General features: G+C 36.0%; 1 protein-coding gene across 5 annotated transcripts in view; it reads right to left on the minus strand.

The window, feature by feature from the left end:
• Positions 1-19231, minus strand: part of znf618 (zinc finger protein 618) — a 40673-nt gene that overhangs the window by 18041 nt on the left and 3401 nt on the right. For 3 of the 5 annotated variants that reach the window (XM_026354983.1, XM_026354985.1, XM_026354981.1), the window contains exons 2-5: positions 11824-12163; positions 10480-10557; positions 10155-10199; positions 3106-3195 (exon numbers count right to left, since the gene is read on the minus strand). In XM_026354983.1, the coding sequence (XP_026210768.1) occupies positions 3106-3195; positions 10155-10199; positions 10480-10557; positions 11824-12136 (526 nt within the window). In that variant the 5' untranslated portion in view covers positions 12137-12163. The remainder of the gene's footprint in view (positions 1-3105; positions 3196-10154; positions 10200-10479; positions 10558-11823; positions 12164-19231) is intronic. The other 2 variants (XM_026354982.2, XM_026354986.1) reach the window with 1 other exon arrangement.

Raw genomic sequence — 19231 nt, forward strand, 5'->3', positions numbered from 1 at the left:
ACAGGTTTCTACAAAGTAATGTCAGTCAAATAAAAATATATAAGGTGAAATCAGTGTTTGCATTAATATTCACCCCATTCAGGTCAGTATTTAGTAGATGAACCTTTGGCTGCAATCACAGCATGGAGTCTGTGTGGATAGGTCTAAGTTAGGCTTTCACCCACTGCAAAGCAGCTCAAGCTTTGTCAGGTTAAATATGGATCAGGTGTAAACAGCCCTTTTCAAGTCCATCCACAAATTCTCTATTGAATTGAGGTCTAGCCTGTGACTCGTCCACTTCAGAACATTCACCTTGTTATTGGTAAACCGTTTCTTTCGCTGTATGCTTCGGGTCATCTTCTTGCTGGAAAACAAATCTTCTCCCAAGCCGTAGTTGTCTTGACGACTGAATAAGATTATCTTCCAGGATTGTCCTATATTTTGCAGCATTCATCTTACCCTAAACCTTAACAAACCTTTTAGGGCCGGCTGCCAAGAAGCATCACCACAGCATGATGCTGCCATTTTGGGTGCGCCAAACATAGCGTCTAGTCTAATGGACAAAAAGCAACATTTTAGTCTCATCAGACCAAACAACCCCTCTTCCACTGGACCATGGAGTCTTTCACTTGCCTAATGGCAAATTCAAGTAGTAGTTTAACATGGGTGCTCTTCAACAGTGGCTTTCTCCTTGCCACTTTCCCATAAAGCTTTGAATGGTAAAGAACCCAGGCAACAGTTGTTGTATGTACAGTCTCTCCTCCCCCAGTTGCTGAAGCTGTGTGTTAGTGGCCTCTCTCAGTCTCCTTCTTGCACGGTCACTCGGTTTGTGTGGACGGCCTGTTCTAGGCAGATTTAGACATGTGCCATATTCCATTTCCTGATGAGGGATTTCACTGAACTCTGTGGGATGTTCAGTGCCTTGGAGATTTTTTTGTATGCTTCCTCTGACTTATGCTTTTCAATAACATGTTCTCTGAGTTGCTGGAAGTGTTCTTTTGTCTTTATGGTGTAATGGTAGCCAGGAATACTGGACAAACAGTGACTGGACCTTCCAGACACAAGTTTATTTATACTGCAACCGCTTGAGACGCATTCATTGCACTCAGGTGATCCCCATTTCACTAATTGTGGGACTACTAGCACCAAATATCTGGACATTTTAAAGGGGGTGAATATTAATTAAGTATTTATTGACCATGACTGATTTATAATGTCAATCAAGGATAAAACATCCAAAGGGGTGAATACTTTTTATAGGCACTATATACAGAATATGTAAGATGGATAAAAATGGGTTTTGTGGCCGCCCACTTCTTGGTAGAGTGGCCACAGTCCCAAAGTAATTCCATTTGTACATTGTTTGCCTAACTGTAGACTAGTGATTTTCTAAAGTCTTTGACATCACTTTGTAACCCTTTCCAGGCTTTTGTAAATCAACAATTCTTGATTGTAGATCCTCTGAAAGCTCATTTTGGCGAGGCATGGCTCACATGAGGCATTATGAGGTTATTATTTCAAGGGATCACATACGTTTTCCACTAACACTATTGTTGTTTTCAATAAAGACATGAAAGATCAGACTTTCTTTTGTGTTATTTTAGGCACGTTATATTCATTAATACTCTTAACTAAGATAAAGATCAGATCACATTTTATGAGAGATTTTTGCAGAAAACCATGAAATCCATACTACATATACATACTTTTTATTGCCACTGTATCTGCTCTACATTTTGATTTTGAGTGATAGTTATACTCAGTTCCAACCTTTTGTTATTTTTGTCAAATGATAATGAATTCTAAAATAGTGGGCTTTATTCACCTATACCAAAACAAGAACAAGTTTGTCTGAAATACTGTACACCTGATACTTAACACAGCCAATTAGAACCCCGTTTCTAAAATCAAATAGGGGCAGATTTAATATTTTGTTAAATACTACGTGGCCAAAGAAATTATTGACTTACGAGTTTTCCAACATAAATTAGCAGACTTTGCTGATTTTATAGCACACAATAGCATTGGGCATCTAGAAAAATCTCTGTAAAATGGTCTTCGGGTGCTCAGGTGGCATTGCATTAAATCCAGAGATGATTCTGTAGTGGAAAACACTGCATGGACTAAGAAATACTTCAGAGAACCACTGTCAATAAACACAGAACTTCGGTGCAAGTTAAAACTCAGAAAACCAGAAACGCTGCCACCTTCTCTGGATCTGAGTTCATTTAACATGGTCTAAGGCAAAGCAGAAAACTGGTCTATAATGTGACAAGTCAAAATTTGATGGACTTTTCTATTTTCTTTTTCTTTTGGAAATCCTGGATGCCATATTCTCTAAGCTAAAGAGAAAAGGGACCATCCTGCTTATTACCAGTACACAGTTCAAAGGCCAGCATCTGTGATTGTATAGGGGTATATTACACAGCATGGATATCATGTGGAGACACCATCAATGCTGAATGATATATACAGGTTGCAGAGCAACACATGCTTTTACAGAAAAGACTTTCAGCAACACATTGGCAAACTGCATTCTGCATGTACAGTATGTAGCATCATGGTTCAGTACTAAAAGAGTCCGGGAGCTAAACTGGGCTGCCTGCAGTCCAGACCTGTCAAAAATGTGCCGCAAAAACCCAACAAAGGAGACCCTGAGCTGTTGAGCAGCTGAAATCCTACATCAAGAAAGAAGGAGGACAATACTGCATTCAGAACTGAAGCAACAGGTCTCCTCAGTTCCCAAATACAACGCATTACTGTGGTAAATATGCTACGTACATGTGAACATGTTGCTAGCTTCACGTTCAAAATGGACACATTTTTCATACAAACAAAAATTCTCAGGTTCACTGTCTTTATACTACTGACTCAAACATAGTTTTAAATTATGTACAAATCATTATCAGACAGGCCATCACTTTTCAGTTCATAGATCGTTCAGTAGCTCTTTAGTAAAAAATAAATAAATCTACTACTCTTTACATAATACTCAGCTTTTACTGCTTCTGCAGTAAAGTGACAGGGTGAAAGGGAAAGTTCACTTATGAATGGCTTTCAAGTTCATGTCTTGGAGTTTCGATGAAACTGAATTATTATTCAAATTATGTAAAAACTGCTGGTTACCATCAACTGCATGCAGGTCACGATGCTCCTGGAAGCAGCTGTAGTATTTATACTTCTTGCCACAGATGTCACAGGAGTAACGGAAGCTACCTGCAGAAAAACAGATGGATAAAGACAGAAACGGTTTATATGTGACCAACACAGGCAGTCAGATCATGAGTCTGTGTCATGACTATTATTGACAATGACGAGCTGTGTCATGTAGTTGTCTGAGTCCTAAAATGCTGCATCTAGGTAGATAACCAAATAATAATAACATAAAAACACAGCTTTAATTTGCCACAAACTTTAGAGTAGCTTACAGAGAGCAAGGGGATAGGAGAGGGCGAGACACTGCAGGTACAGTGCGTAAACAAACTGAATGCCAACACTTAGCAGTTTGAGTTCAGAAAAGCAGCTGAACATCCCAAAGGGTCCCAATGCTTTTCACTTAAAATGATGCCACAAAAGGAGGTCAGAGAAATCTGAATTGTGTTCCAATCATTTTGCATTTGAAAACACAACACATACTGTATGTTGAGTAATTTTATATACTTATGCTTCTTATGTATATATTTATAAGTTGTGTATTGTGTTCGGCAGGTAAGATCACTGGATAGGATTTGATTGCATTAAGACCCACACATAGAAAGACAGGGATGAAATTAAATAAGACAAAAATGCAGATCAATCCTTGAGGGGAAAATCTTGAGAAAGGTTTTATAATGCTTTGATTATTTCTGTCTATTAAAAAATATATATGTATACTAATAAATCTTTAATTTACTGGAATGGTCATACAAAAAATATGAAAGTCTAATGCAGATTAGCTCTTTGCAAAATTTTAAATGTTTATGTTATACCACTAACTTTTATTTAATTACTTTAATATAATATAGAATAAAACAGTATATAGACTTAGCATTATTATTTAGAATCCCTGTTTGCACATGATTTAAAATAGTTATTTTAACTAGAACACAGAACTGAAATGATAATGACCCAAATCACGCAAGCATAAATTTTAGAATGTGCATTAATATTGATTCTCATTTCCATATTTAAAAGTTTATTAACTTTCCAAGCCAATTATTTTCTGCTGAGCGAGAAAAAGAGTGAAAGGACATAAGGGATGCAGATTACTTGTTCTACTCTTGCTAATTTTATTGCAGTGGGAGGCATTGTGCAGCCAGGTGGCTGTTGACAATTAAGAACACGTGAGGTGACTCTTGGCACAACAGAGTGAAATCCTGTCTGAAGGCAATCTGTTGCATGAACAGCATGGTACAGAGTGACTGTAAGACAAAATATATTTGTAACCTCTTTTCTCCGATTCAGTGGTGGAGGGTAGTCTTCTCACCATAATAATGTGCATGTGGCTCATAATGCCCCAGCTTAAGACCTCTCACCTCACACACCCAAATGTTTTATTATTTTAATTATTTAATTATCTTAATTCAGTCAGCAACCTTCTTCGTTGAATTTCTGTGGCATTTCAAAGATCGATTAAATACTTTACAATGCAGCACAATAAAATACTCTACTCTTTAAAAAGTAAGATGCCGCTTTAGATAACTATTGTCAAGATGTGATTTCACTATTTTGAAAACAAAGCAAATGGCTGTCCCAGAAATGAGATTTTAAAATGTCACTTAAAGCCAGCACAGGTGATTTAAACAAATACCATCTTCACTTTGCAGCAGAAAGATTAATGAATTGTATGCTTAATTTACAACAAAGAAATACCACTGTAACTGCAGTTATTATGGTACCTTACTGTAATTGTACTTATAACACCTCAAGGCTCTAATATTATGCCTATTCTATAATTCCCCAACTAATTAATGTGACTAAAACAATTTTCCACAAATTGTTGAGTTCCTGGCATTTGTCAGTTTAATTAAAGCTCACATAACATAACTGCCCCAAGCATTGGTGAGAATACATTCAGAGTGAATCAATAACACAGTAAGATAACTGGTTATGGATACACGATCCTTGCAGGTTGGATTTAATTGTGATGGTTCTGTCCTGTTCTGGGTATTATTCAGACACATTCAAACACTTCCAAAATAGCAAGAATAGAGTTAGGGCACCCATCTGTCCTCCAGTAAAACATGCAACAACTTTCTATGCTCGGTTGATTGTGATGCGTCCATTATAACTCAAACAACTCCATGTTAGACTCTGCCCACTAATGGATGACTGAGATTTGAGAAAACACGCCAGTCATTATTCAAATGAAAATGCAAACTTGCACTTCCATTTAATTTTCATTTGATAAACACTAAAACCATGACACATTCAGAGGCCAAAATACAGTTTGCATTTTCATTTCAAGTTCAAGTTTCAAGTTTAGGTTGCAGACTGTCTGCCAATTTAACAAAACTGAAAATGCTAAATCCATTTTATTCCATAATTGGTATGACAGGGTTATGCCTCGGAACACACTTGTAAATTAAGTTTTCATTTTATTTTGACTGGGGTGTAAAATGGATGAGTTTGTGTGGGAAGCGTCAAGCATCCTCTCATGTTGTGCTTACTTTGTGTTTTCTTAGTCTAACTTGCAGCCTTATTAAAAAAAAACTAAGATGCCTGAGAAATATGAACCCAGGTTTCCAGGAGCCCTACCACAGCTGTAATGATTATTGTGTAAAGGTAGCCACAAATCAAGTCAACAGGTTCACATTTTACAAGACTTATTGAAACATAACCTCAAACCCAGACAGAAATATTTAAACCCTGTGTCAAAAACCTCAGCCTAATTCATTTGCATAGGAGCACTAAAGCTGCTTAGAAATACTAAAACGCAGGGTCATCAAACAAAGAGGTTAAACCTGGATCAATTTTTGCTACAGTGTAATGCAGTAGGCCAATAAAATACTTCCAAGCTAAAATTCCTAGAAGACTACTTTGTAACATTAACTCTGGTTTTCTTCTGTTAGCAGAATGAAAGACATACAGTATTTGTCGTCAGATTTACAACTTATTATAAAGTCTTGTCTCATAGTGGTCACATTATAACCTCAGTGCAGTGTTTTAGTGCCTGATGATTTAAATAGAGTCATTATATTAGGCAAACTAGACTTTCTAGCTGCACCAGCCCCTGAAGCTATACACACCCAACCAACCTCTGTTTTTTAAATGCAGGGCTCTGTTTTGATTTTGGTCTTAGCATCCACTTCGTCAGAATTCAAAAAAGACTATTCTAGAAAGCTCACGAAATACTCTTTTCAACTCCAAGAACTCCCCGACAACACTATAACCTGTACCATCTTTGTGTTTACAATTCATCACAGTAACATTTTACAAACCACCAAACTGAGAATCCTGATTATCACCTGGATCCCTTTAATTTCTCTTAGTTGATTTTGAAATATATTTCAATGATTTAGAATAACTTGTTGTAGTAAGCAATCATTTAGGACAAGCTACCAGAAATGCTTAACAAAATGTGTGACTGTTTAGTTTGAGACAACGGTTTAGTTGAAAGCCTCCCTCCACTTATATGTGTTTTGGTTATTGTTGCTGTAGTTGGATGTTTAGTCCTCTATGTGCAGAGTTATACTTGGCACTAGAGGGTTGTTTCACATTCAACTGCTGTGGGGAAAATGTTATTCTGTGCCCATATTAAATCTCACTTCAACATCCATCCTCATTGATCCAATGTGTAACTTTTAAAAAGTGTGACGGAGGAATTTGACACTTACAGTGCCCATACACAAAGTATTGATTTTTCAGTTAAGGAGAAATATGTCAATATGCACAGAATCTGCAAGTCTCAAAATAAATGTTTACCTCCTTTTAATTGAACCTGGCCCTTAGGTACAACACAAATAGGATAATTTGTAATATACATTACAACAAAAATGCTGTCAGAGAGGTAAGAAAGGTAAGAGGCAGTTGCCTGTCCCACTGTAAGCGACCCATGTGTATTTTCTGGTCTGACAGGGGATAGAATCAGTGGTAAGGAAGAAGAGGAGGAAAGTATGGAAGATGATCATAATTCAAATGGCAATTCATTTTTCAATTGGCAATTCAATATGCAATTTGGTCATGTAATTTGAAAATGTATTTTGCAACTGGAAATTCAATATCAAGAGAATGATGAACCTCTGCAGCCTCTCGAAGGAGCTGTGCTGCCGATTTCACCATTTCCCTGTCGGCTAATGTTGCAAAAATGTACTTTGCCTGTGTCTGGCTGTTGATCATTGCCTTCATTGGTTAGGTTCGTTTAGCTTAGGGTTGGAGTTAGCCAATGAAAGGGCAGAGTGAGGGCAGGTCATGATGGTGGGTGGTGGGGACCCAGTTTGATAAGAGGACCGACAGATCACATTTCCAGTTGAATTTTGGAACACAAAAGTGTGGTGACAAGTTAATGAAAATGCATTAGGTTGAGACACTGTTTCACTGTCACATTTAAATACAGTGGCAAGAAAAACTTTGTGAACCTTTTGGAATTTCATGGTTTTCTGCATTAATTTGTCATAAAATGTGCTCCGATCTTCATCTAACTCACAACAATACAAAAACACAGTCTGCTAAAAATAATACTACACAAACATTACAAACTTCAAACGTGCTGCAATATTATTTTTGGACAGCAATGGCTTCCTCCGTGGTGTCCTCCCATGTACTCCATTCTTGTTTAATGTTTTCCTTATTGTAGACGTGTCAACAAAAATGTTAGCATGTGCCAGAGATTTCTGTAAGTCTTTAGCTGACACTCTAGGATGCTTCTTTACCTCATTCAGCATTCTGCGCTGTGCTCTTGCAGTCATCTTTACAGGACGACCACGCCTAGGGAGAGTGGCAACAGTGCTGCAACAGTAAACCCAAAACTGGTGTGTGTTTTTAAAGGGCAGGACAGCTTTCAGCAACACATCCAATATAACCCTGGCTAGGGGTTCATATACTTTACATGTTATGTTCAATAAAAACATGAAAACATATAATGTTTGTGTACTATTATTTTCAGCAGACTGTGTTTTTGTATTGTTGTGAGTTAGATGAAGATCGGAGCACATTTTATGACAAATTAATGCAGAAAACCATGAAATTCTAAAAGGTTCACCAAGTTTTTCTTACCACTGTAGATAGCAGATTTGGCTTATATTTAATTTTTCATTCAGAAGAATAGAGGATGGAATTGCCACTTTTCATATTACATTGCTAACTGTAAAATGTATTTCGAACTGCCATCTGAATAAGGCCAAAAACTTTTGATTTAGCTTTTATTTTAAATGTTTTATCAAAGAAAGGATTGAATTGCCACTTTTTATACTGAATTCCCAGTTGCAAAACACCTTTTTAAATTACATGAACAAATTGCATATTGAATTACCAATTGAAAAATGAATTGTATATCCATTTACCATAGAATTGCCCAGCAGGCAACAGCGATAATAAATTCGGTCTTTTTTTGTGTTATAGCAGCCACATTGTCTTGTTAAAATACATTGCTAAACTTTTATACTGTACAACAAATCAATTCAAACGTCTATGAAAGGTTACTCCTGGTGCAATAAACTGTCTTGGCAGAGCACAACTTCTGATTGTGCTTTAGCATTAGCCACATTAGCTTGCATTCTTTATTAGTTGAAGCCTAGTTGGTGACCTTATTTTAAAAGCAGGAAACATACTTTGAAAACAAACAAACAAACAAAAGCAAATACAGTACATTCTTTTTAAATTGAGACATGGCTTTCTTTTGTCATGCAAGCTTTGATTTTATTGGACACCTCTATTTCAGATGAGCTTTTTTTATTTGAGGTTTGTTTGGGTTTTATAATGTCTGTATGTATGTTTGTGAGCAGGACAAACAGACAGTGGAACATCAAACCGTCTTCCCCAGACAGACTGACAGCAGAAATTTGCACAGCAAACATAGTTTTCACGGAGGCTCAGCAGAAAGAAATCAAGGATGTTTTTGTGAGCAACTGTATTGATTTTCCCATCTCAGATACATAAGGCGGAGAAAAGAGAAACCAGAAAGCTCACAGTGACAATTTATGGAAGTTTCAGAGTAATAATTCAATTGGCAATTTATTTGTCAAATGGCAATTCAATATATGATTTTGTCATGGAATTTGACAATGCATTTTGAAATAGGCAATTCATTTCCAAGGGTGGCAAATAAATTCTGCATTTCTTTAAATAAAAGTTCGAATAAAAGCTCAATCAATTGCATTTCATATTGCTTTGGGTTTTTGGTGTCTTTATTCAAATGGCAACTCATTTTGCAATTGGCAATTCAATGTGCAATTTGAAAAGGCAGCCAACACTCAACATTATCCACTGAGAAGTGCCAATCAGAGGGCAGAGGGGGGCAGATCCTGGTGTGGACTCGCCTTGATGAGAGGACTGACAGATTGTATTTCCGTTTGAATTTTGACACTAAAAGAACATGGTGACAAGTAAATGAAATTCATTAGGTTGGGGGCGCTGTTTCGCTGTCCCATTTGAATAAAAGAGACCAAATTTCCATTGCAATATGAAATGCAATTGATTTAACTTTTATTTAAAACACCTAATCAAAGGAACTGGGGATTGAATTAGCCATATGCCAATTGCAAAATGCATTTTCAAACTGCACATTAAATTGCCAAATGCAATATGAAATGCAATTGATTAAGGTTTTATTCAAACCTTTATTTAAAGAAATGGAGAAATGAATCTCCAACTGCAAAATGCATTTTCAAATTCCATGACCAAATCACATATTGAATTGCCATTTGACCAATGAATTGCCAATTAAATTGTGACTCTGAAAAACTTCCATATGTCACAGTCTTTAAAAAAAGAAAAGAGGTTTTTCATGCTTGAAGCACATCTTGTACATGTCTACATTTGATAAAATGGAATTCTATCTGTTCAATGACAGGTGTCAAGTGACAGATAGAAAAGAAATGCCTTGTAGGTGAATTGGCCTTCAGCCTGCTTTATAAAAACTCAGATATACATAGTATAACAAAATGTCTGTTGAAGCACCCAAGCAGCAAAAAAGCTTGTGCTGACATGCAGATAAGTTTGATCATGTTTAATGGAAAAGTGTGCAAGTGTGTACTTACTGTTGGGTGTCTGTGGTAGACCATCTCCAACCATGCTCTCTGACTCTATAGTAAAAAAAAAAAAAAAGAAAAGTCAGCCTTAAAGGAATCTGTGAATAAATAAAATGCTACACAGTGTGCTCACATCTGTTCATGGTTTCCAATGTAAGTCACTATCTCTCTGATTAAAATCATTCAGGGTCCAAAAAAAATGAAATAAATCATTTGAATATAATTCTTTGCCAAAACAAGATATGCATGAGTCATGTAGAGGAAGGAAATAAATTTAAGACCACACTGTCACGAAAGGAAAAACGAAGCAAGCCTAAAAAAACTACTGTCTTACCTCTGTGTGCCCTGACATGTGTCTGAAAGCAGTTATAATACTTGTACTTTTTCCCACACACCCCACATACATAGGAACCTGCAAGAAAATTCAGAAAACAAGGAAGAATTAGAAGGAGTGCATATGCAGTACATACAACATATGTAACTGTCTTAGTACAGTAATCATCGTTAAGGCTACAATTGGTATCTTTCCTGTGTACTTCTGAGTATTTACAAAATATTACCATCAGTTAGTAAAATAAACAGTGATTTTAAAATCTTTCAGCATTTACTGTTTAAGAAAGGAGGAACTACTACAAATTGGCTTAATTGATAAGCTGAGACTGTTATCAGGGATATTGAAGGTACCTTAAGATGGTCTGTATCAGCTATGTAAAGCTATTTTTCATAACTAATCCTTCATTGTGTCCTAAGTAAGTAAACAAAAAAAAATGTTAACCCCTCAAACCAATGAAACACAGAAATTCATGTTCACAGACACAGCTTTAAAATCCTGTTAAATTTTGCTGAAATACTTAAGTCAACAGACAGAGATAACACTGATACTCAGCCACAGTTTAGGTACACCTATCCAGAACTAACTAGTTAATAATGTGTAGTTTTTAGTTTTTTAGAGGTATTCATTTAACTTAACTACTGTATGGTAATTGTGGAGTCTCTGGGTTGTGGTGCTGTATGGCATTATCCTGACAGATCTTTCAAATTATTCACATAATTCCATTAATTATGGAACCCTAAAGATTAGAGCCGTCATACAGGTAGGATTTATAGCAGGGCTGTTGCATCAGAATGTACTTTTAGATAGGTGAGCACAAAAGACTGGCAACTGAAATGTGCACACTGTACATGCATTTGTATATGTACACATACATTTGTGTATTTGTGCAATTGAGGATGTTAAATAAATGACATCACTATCACAATCACCGCATTAGAATTTTTCAGTTAGCAAATGAATGAAAACCAGACTTAAATATGAACAAAGACAAAAAACCTTATCCTAATGGCACAGTCTCTGGTCATGCAGAAAATCTTTATTTACCCACGTTTTGAGATATCTCCCTCTAAGATTTCAACTGCCGCCCCAATACATGGAGAAGAAAAGAATTTTGTTTGTGCTCACAGGATTGGAAAATCACAATTATAACATTCAAAAGCAACAACACCCTGTCGACAGCTTTTAATGGGGCTATTTCTTCTGTAGAAAGTAGTTCCAATAAAAACTGTCAGACCGTTGCTGTGCAGTATGTTTCTGCAGTCAGAAAGCAAGGCCAGTGTCAAGACACTGGATATAATTGCACTCCACAGATGCATGTATACATTCACATGTATATTCACACACCTATACATGAGTCTGTGCTCTTCGTTGGAGGAGGGGTACCAAGGGCAAACATACCCTCGGTCTGAGCTCTACGAGATCCACCTCCACTTGCTCCTCCATCATTTCCTCCAATGACAACACAGATCTCAGCAGGATTGGCATCGCCCACTTTCCCATTGCTCGTCTCCGAGGTCCCAGGCTCTTTCTTTACTGTGACAGGTGGCGGACTAGTGTTCTTGGTTGTTGAGGCTAAGGCTGGCGAGGGGCCATCTGTGGCCGAACTCCCACCGTCCACCTGCTCCTTCCCAGGATTGGGTGCCTCTTTTGCACTCATGACTCCACCTCCTGTGAGCCTGTGCTTCTGTATGAGGGGAAGACACAGAGAGACAAAGACCTATGTTAAAATTCATGATTGGGACATGAATTGTAGCTTTAACCTATATACAGAACAGTATCTAAGCACAGTATTAGCAACGCTCAAAGTGTTGTTTTATACACTGAAACACAACTAATATATAAGTAAAAAGAAAACTAAGTCTAGATGCCAAACAGAAAACAGTATTAACCTGCACCTGACAACTATGCAAAGTCTAAAAGAAGACCCAAACTGTGAGTCAACGTCCTTCCCTGTCTAAACTCAAAAAGTGACACTGTAATTTTGAGAACAGAAAGGAAAACATGTGCTAGCCATGATGAACAGAATGGCTCAACTGTTTGTAAGTGACCTGTGATGACAAATTCCACAGCTCTATGGCATCCAAATGCTCTCATTTCAGAAATAGCCAAATTACACAACTTGCCACTTCAGCACAAGACTATAAAAGGCTTTGTCAAGAGAAGGTGCTCAAAATGCAACCAAGCAAAACAGAGTTGTGCCAGGATGACTGATATTATGGAAAAAGGGAAAATTGGTCTTCTAATAATAGCACACCAATACAGCAACAACAATCCTTTTCATAGCCCAAATGTACCTTTCTTTGGATATGACACACAACTAACAAGCCTCAGCAAATATGCCCATGAGCTGGATATTGTCAAGACAAAACATTTTTGGTTTTCAGTTCATCGGGTTTATTTAGTGCTGTTAGCCAAATCAACTTTATGTGCAACATTTTCAATTGCAAAGTTGTGCAAGTTATTAATACATTGTATATTCTTTGTATGTAACAACCCTGAATAAGGCTTAATAAGATTGTATTGTAATTTTTACACGTGACTGATACTCACACATATATAATATTTTACATATATTTTTTATAATATTTTATGAGACTTTAGTGAATTTTTGTATCTTTCATGAACCAAACTGCTTGAAAAGAAATGGCACTACAGAAAAAAGATCAGACCGAAATCAGTAAGACTCATGGTAAACCACCTGTTGAATGCAAAAAGTTGTAATTTAAGCTTTTATTTCTAATCTAGCTTTTGCAATGTGGTCATTTTCCATTTTCAGTTTCATTAACTAGACACGCCATTTTCAATGCTAAAGTATTAAAGCATTTACTTTTGTGCATTTTATGTTTCAGTGAATTTCCATTTGAGGTTTTTCAATTTCCCTTTCCATTAGTCTTGTCACAGTATATGGTTTGACCAGTGGCATACAGTGAGCAGCAATTTTGTACACCTGTGTAATTTTAGCCACAGTTTCCATGGATTGAAAATGTGAGGAGAAAACAGCCACCAAGCTGGGCTTACATTCACTGCTTATCTGAGGGACCTTATTAAGCATCTTAACACCACTGGAAAAAAAAATACTGCTGCTAAAATGAATGTCACCCAACTACGGTACTTTACTACAGAAATGAATCACACAGCTTTAATCTCTTGTAACTATAATTTGAAGTCACAGATCATTACACTTGCAGTGGAAAAGTAATCATCTATGTCGACTTCACATTAACCTTTTTTTTTTTTTTAAAGCTGTGTCACCAATGGGCACTGGTGGAATCCACATCTATATGTGTATAAATGATGACTAACCAATTCAACTAAGTCTTAAACATAGAACATTAGACAAAAAAATTCTGATCGAATTCTTCGACCTCATTGGAGTCCGATTTTAGCATAAGTTAAAATTATTTTGAGGGTGTAGAGCTACTTCGGCTGACAAAAAACACTCTTTATTGCATTGCACTTATGTGAGCCATGCCTCGCCAAAAGAAGCTTTCAGAGGATCTATGATCAAGAATTGTTCATTTACATAAACCTGTAAAGGGTTACAAAGTGATGTCAAAGCCTTTAGAAGTTCACTAGTCTACAGTTAGGCAAACAACCTACACATGAAGACACTTTGGACTGTGGCTACTCTACCAAGAAGTGGGCGGTCAGTGAAAATGACTCCAAGTGCACAATAAACACTCATGAGGTAAAGAAACAACCCCGGGTGATTTATAGGCGTCATTGGAACTGGCTATCATCTGTATTCATGAGTCTACAGCAGATAAAACATTGAACAAGCAGGGTGTCTATTGCAGGACACCATGACAGAAGCCACTGCTTACTAAAAAGAACATTGCTGCACACCTGAAGGACACCTGAGAACGTCTGTACGTCAGCTAAAAATCTGTAGAAGCTGGATGATGCAACAGGACAATGACCCACAACACACAACAGAAAGGCTTCAGAAAGGCTTCAGAAAAACTGAAGAAATTACATGAATGAAAGAATAGGCTAGAATTTCTCCTGAACAATGTGGAGGTCTGATCTACAGCTACAGGAAGCACTTGGTTGAGGTTAATGCTCCCAGGGGGGGGGTTAACTAGTAATTAATTCCAAGGGTTCAAATACTTTTTCCACTAGCACTATGAGGGTTTTATGGATGTTCTCAATAACGACGTAAGATCAGAATTTCCAAAAGGTTCACATACATTTTCTTGGCACTGCATGCACCAACAATATTTGTAATACCTGAATGTTGGCCAATAATGTCAGTTATAAATAGGAGTCAATGTGTTCAACATGAAATATTTCAAATAAAGAATTACAGAACATCTAATCATACATAACATCTAATCATACAAATAAATATATAACATATATAAGAGGTAACCATGTCCTTATTAAATAACTTAAATGTTTAAAAGTTAACACATTATTTTGAAATATTTCTTCATTTGCTGCTTTTCACAATAATGATTTATTGAAGGTTTGTTTTATTAAATTCCAATTTTTTAATTTCAAAGTGCTCTTTTCTTTCCCAACTTTCATGTTTCTTTTATCCCTTTCTTTGATCCAAAACAAACGGAGCAGAGTTAGTTATGTGACCAGCTCTCTTTTCATCTAAACCAATGCAGAAACCAGTCACAATTTTCATTATTTCTAATTTGTTTATTCAATATTATCACTCTAAGTCTTCAATCAAGGCAACAGACTACACAGCAATCCTAACACTAGGTCATGAATTACCCCTGTGTACTATACAGGTTTGGGAAATACAAATGTATGTTTATTTTTTATGAGGCTAGAAAAAAAGAGAAACCTTGAAATTGTTGTGTCATAAAAGTGGTTTTAAGACTAAAATGAAATGTATACCTCATTTGGATGCAATTCACACACAAATCTGAGTCAGCAAAGTTATTGGGCCATTTATTGTCTACGCAGCAGTGCCAAATTTTACATCTTAGTGACATTATAAATTAAATAGTCAGTTCTACATTTTCTAGCTTTAGGACTGAACTGTTATATGGCACAAGATAATTCTAGCTGTGGTTGGTTAATTCCCCTTTTAGTGTCCTGTTCAAGGACACCTTAGACGTTACTGCTGATAACATCTATTAAAAGCAATTATGAAGTTACTGTATGTTAATGTAACACACTCAAATGTTCTAGTCAATTATGAATTTTACACGTAACTACCTCTGTTTCAGGAAATGAACCAAAAAAATTACAGAATAAGCTTTAAAGAAGCACCAAGCTTTTCTGATGTTCTACTTTGTTCTGATGGTAAAAATATCTCTACAAATAAGCTTCTTAAAAGGCCGATGCAGTGGACAAAAAAAAAAAAAAAAACATGTATTCTACTTTATTACATTGGAGTATGCACATGCAACTTTCTGGAGAAGTCAACTGAATTCATAGAGCCTTACCATACTTGCAGCACCATTTATGATATAAGTCACTGTGAAAACAAAAATGATGTCCACAAAAAAAAACAGCACCTCATAGAGAAGTTTCTGACTCATGGAGAATGAGATTACGTAATTTCAAATACATTATGGCTGTGAATTTGACTACTAAAATAATATACAATATAGAACAGTACAATTGCTCCAGTGTGACAGCAGTTTAGGTTTAGCCTGGAGCCTGCTTCTTTCTGCAGGCCAGTTTGCTCAACGTATACAGGAAATTTAAATTTTGTAAGACCTTTTTTTTCATTTTTACTAGACCATGTAGATTGTGGACTGCATGTTTTAAATAAGCCACTTTGAAAGTAACTGGCTCTGCTTTTACAATCATCTTCTTGCTGAAAATGCAATGCAAACTGCGTTTGTGTAAATTTCACAGTCACTAAAAAAAAAAAATACAGTAAAGCCAGGCTTCTATGTCTCCAAATGTAGCCTAAGGGAAACAATTTCAAGACAACAACACCAGTATTTGGCAGCGTTCTGCCAGAACTTAAACTGGTATGAAAAATTTCTGCCGTGACAGGTCTAATCCCTCACACATACAAAAAGCAATGTGTCATCATTGTAAAGGCTTTCTGTCAGCTTAAATACCTGACAACAAAAATGAAGACAGCACATATACAGTCACTCTACACTGATGCATTTATCATTTCTTTATAAATTTCACGCTAAAGGCAAAGAACTGATCTGAATATTTACTCTGGGATGAAAACAAATTTCAACAGCAGATCTGCCTTTTACATTTTCCTTCCTCTCCCATTAATTATGTCCTGACCCCTCAGATTTATCTGGTTACCCTTTGGGAGTGGACCCTACTGGACAAAACCGTATACTCTATATCTACAACAGACCAGTCCCCTGTAAATATAGACTGAGTTCAGGCTAAAAACAGAACAAAACTGCAGAAAAAGGTGAGTTTTGAATGTAAATATGATCTTTATGAGAAAAAAAATTTCTGACTGAGCACCTGAAAATAAACATAGTAAGACTATGTCTTTGGGCTAGATAAGTACTGCACAATTAGTGAAATTCCCAGTATGTGAATTATTGTGTGTATACCAAACAGTGCAGCCTTTTAAAAGGGAGGAAAACGTGTCTTATTTCTCTCTCGCTTCTTTCTCAAAGTAAAGATTCTCCAATAAAACCAATACTTTCACTCTTCTTATTTTTCTAGCATCATGGTGAGCAGAATAACTGGCACCATAAAATCTTAAACTAAACATTTTAAGGCTACTTATTAAGTTTTTCACTTTATTTTACTTTTTTAACTCAAGGTTGTCAACAATTTCTCTTAGATACATTGTAAGATTTGCATTACAGAGCTACCCCATACATTAAATGACTACAAGTAAATGTTTAACAGCCTTTGACTTTTCTTACATATCTAGTACTGGACAAAATCAAAATCAATCCACATTTTCACACTATCTTTATGCAATTACAATCAACATCACATGGAAAAATTGGTCAACAGCCAATCTGTATGGTGGAAAATAAAGTAAAAATACAGTAAATTTACTATAAGTACTTCATCTGAGTATTTCTATTTTATGTTACTTTTACGTCTTCTACACTATATTACATTATATACACTCACCAGACAGTTTATTTGGCATTTGCTGCAGAGTCTTAATAAAAAAAAAGATCTACTAATAAGTAATGTTTGCAGACCAAGGTATCAATAAATGTAGTCTAGTAATAAATATACTCTCCGTTTAAAGAAAGTTTTGTTTTACTGGCATGTGGCTCTCAACATTTGTTTTTTTATTCCTATTAACCAAAGGTTACATTTATGAATAGAGGAAATGAACTGAATGTTGGATGACTGTTCAAATGAACTTCTCAGAAATAAGGTTTTTGAAGTTGTTCTCTCCTTGAAACTGCACATGAATTAATCCTAGCAAGGCCAAAACATTTTAGATTTCTGAAGAGACATTATTGTGATGAGGCACACATGGAACAAATCTGTACTAGACTTGGACATTCATGTTATCAACAGCATCAAATTCAGTAGTTTCAAAAGACCCTGTTTCCTTAGTAGATTTTGTTTTTACTTCAGGTACATACTAGCTTATGTAATTACTTGAGTAAAGAATTAAATGTTGTTGTTCTACTTGTAGTACAGTGCTGTTTTAGGCGAGTACTTGCACTTTTACTTTAGAATTTAGTTTGTGTTACACTGCCACCTCTGTTGTTGGGTTAAAGAGCTGCCTCACACAGTTGTGAGCAAAACATCAAGCAGTGAATTTAATGTTGTGATGAGAGACAACTTTATGGTTCACCTATACTGCCAGCTAAGCAATATCTGCTGTATGTGACTGATACTGACTCTTGAGTGATTGAAACAGCCCTACAGTAAGTAAAAGAAAAATGCAGCTCATAGCCTCTTTGAACAAAATTTAACTTACTTCTGTCTTCTGCGATCAAATGAAATAATGACAAGAAACTTATATCTGCATCAAATCAATCCCCTTTAAATGCATATTGTGAATATAGAAAAAAAAAACTTAGTTTCCTCTAATTAAAGTCAAAATGCTAAATTAGCCATCTGGCCTTCTGTTCTTTCATAGTTTGAGGCTTCTGATAATCTGTAACCTACAACACAATGGCAAAAAGAAAATCTAAACCAGATGCACATTTGCTTGATGTTGCTTACAAATAAAGCATAACCTAAACCAAATTAAACAAAAGACCAATAGAGGAGATAAACACTGCGACAAGAGCAGGAAACGTAGTTAAATTAAATCATCGGTTTCGCATATCAAGGATCTATAGATGGTATCAGTGGGATAGGTATTAATGTAAGCATGCATAGCTGACATCATGATTTATGCCAATTTATTAAACTGGAGATTTGATCCAGCTGTGTTGTAAAATATCAGCCGTGCATATTAACAATATATGTGTGCACAAAATGGACCCGTGGTTATAGAACAGGGAGATTAGGTATACACAGAAAACATAAAACTACTACATCCACTACATACTGCTGTTCGGAATTCAGTGCTTATTCAAAGTACTTAAAATAATTGGCCTATATTTGGGCAGTACTGTATCTGGCTCTGCACAATAATGAAGTAAATCAATCACTATGCTTGGTTAAAGCAAAAATATAATTGTGTGCTTCAAATATACAGAGATTTTACTTTGAATGGTATCTTACCTTGCCAAAAATCACTGTGCTCTGCATGTTGAGTAGACTGGAATAGAGATTCCAAATATAAAATACAAATTTGTTTAAGGCTCATGAAAATCTTTCCACTCGGGAGGGATTAAAAATAGAAATCAGCTAAAATGAGGGATGG

Source organism: Anabas testudineus, chromosome 12 (genome assembly GCF_900324465.2).
Source record: "Anabas testudineus chromosome 12, fAnaTes1.2, whole genome shotgun sequence".
NCBI lineage: Eukaryota > Metazoa > Chordata > Actinopteri > Anabantiformes > Anabantidae > Anabas > Anabas testudineus.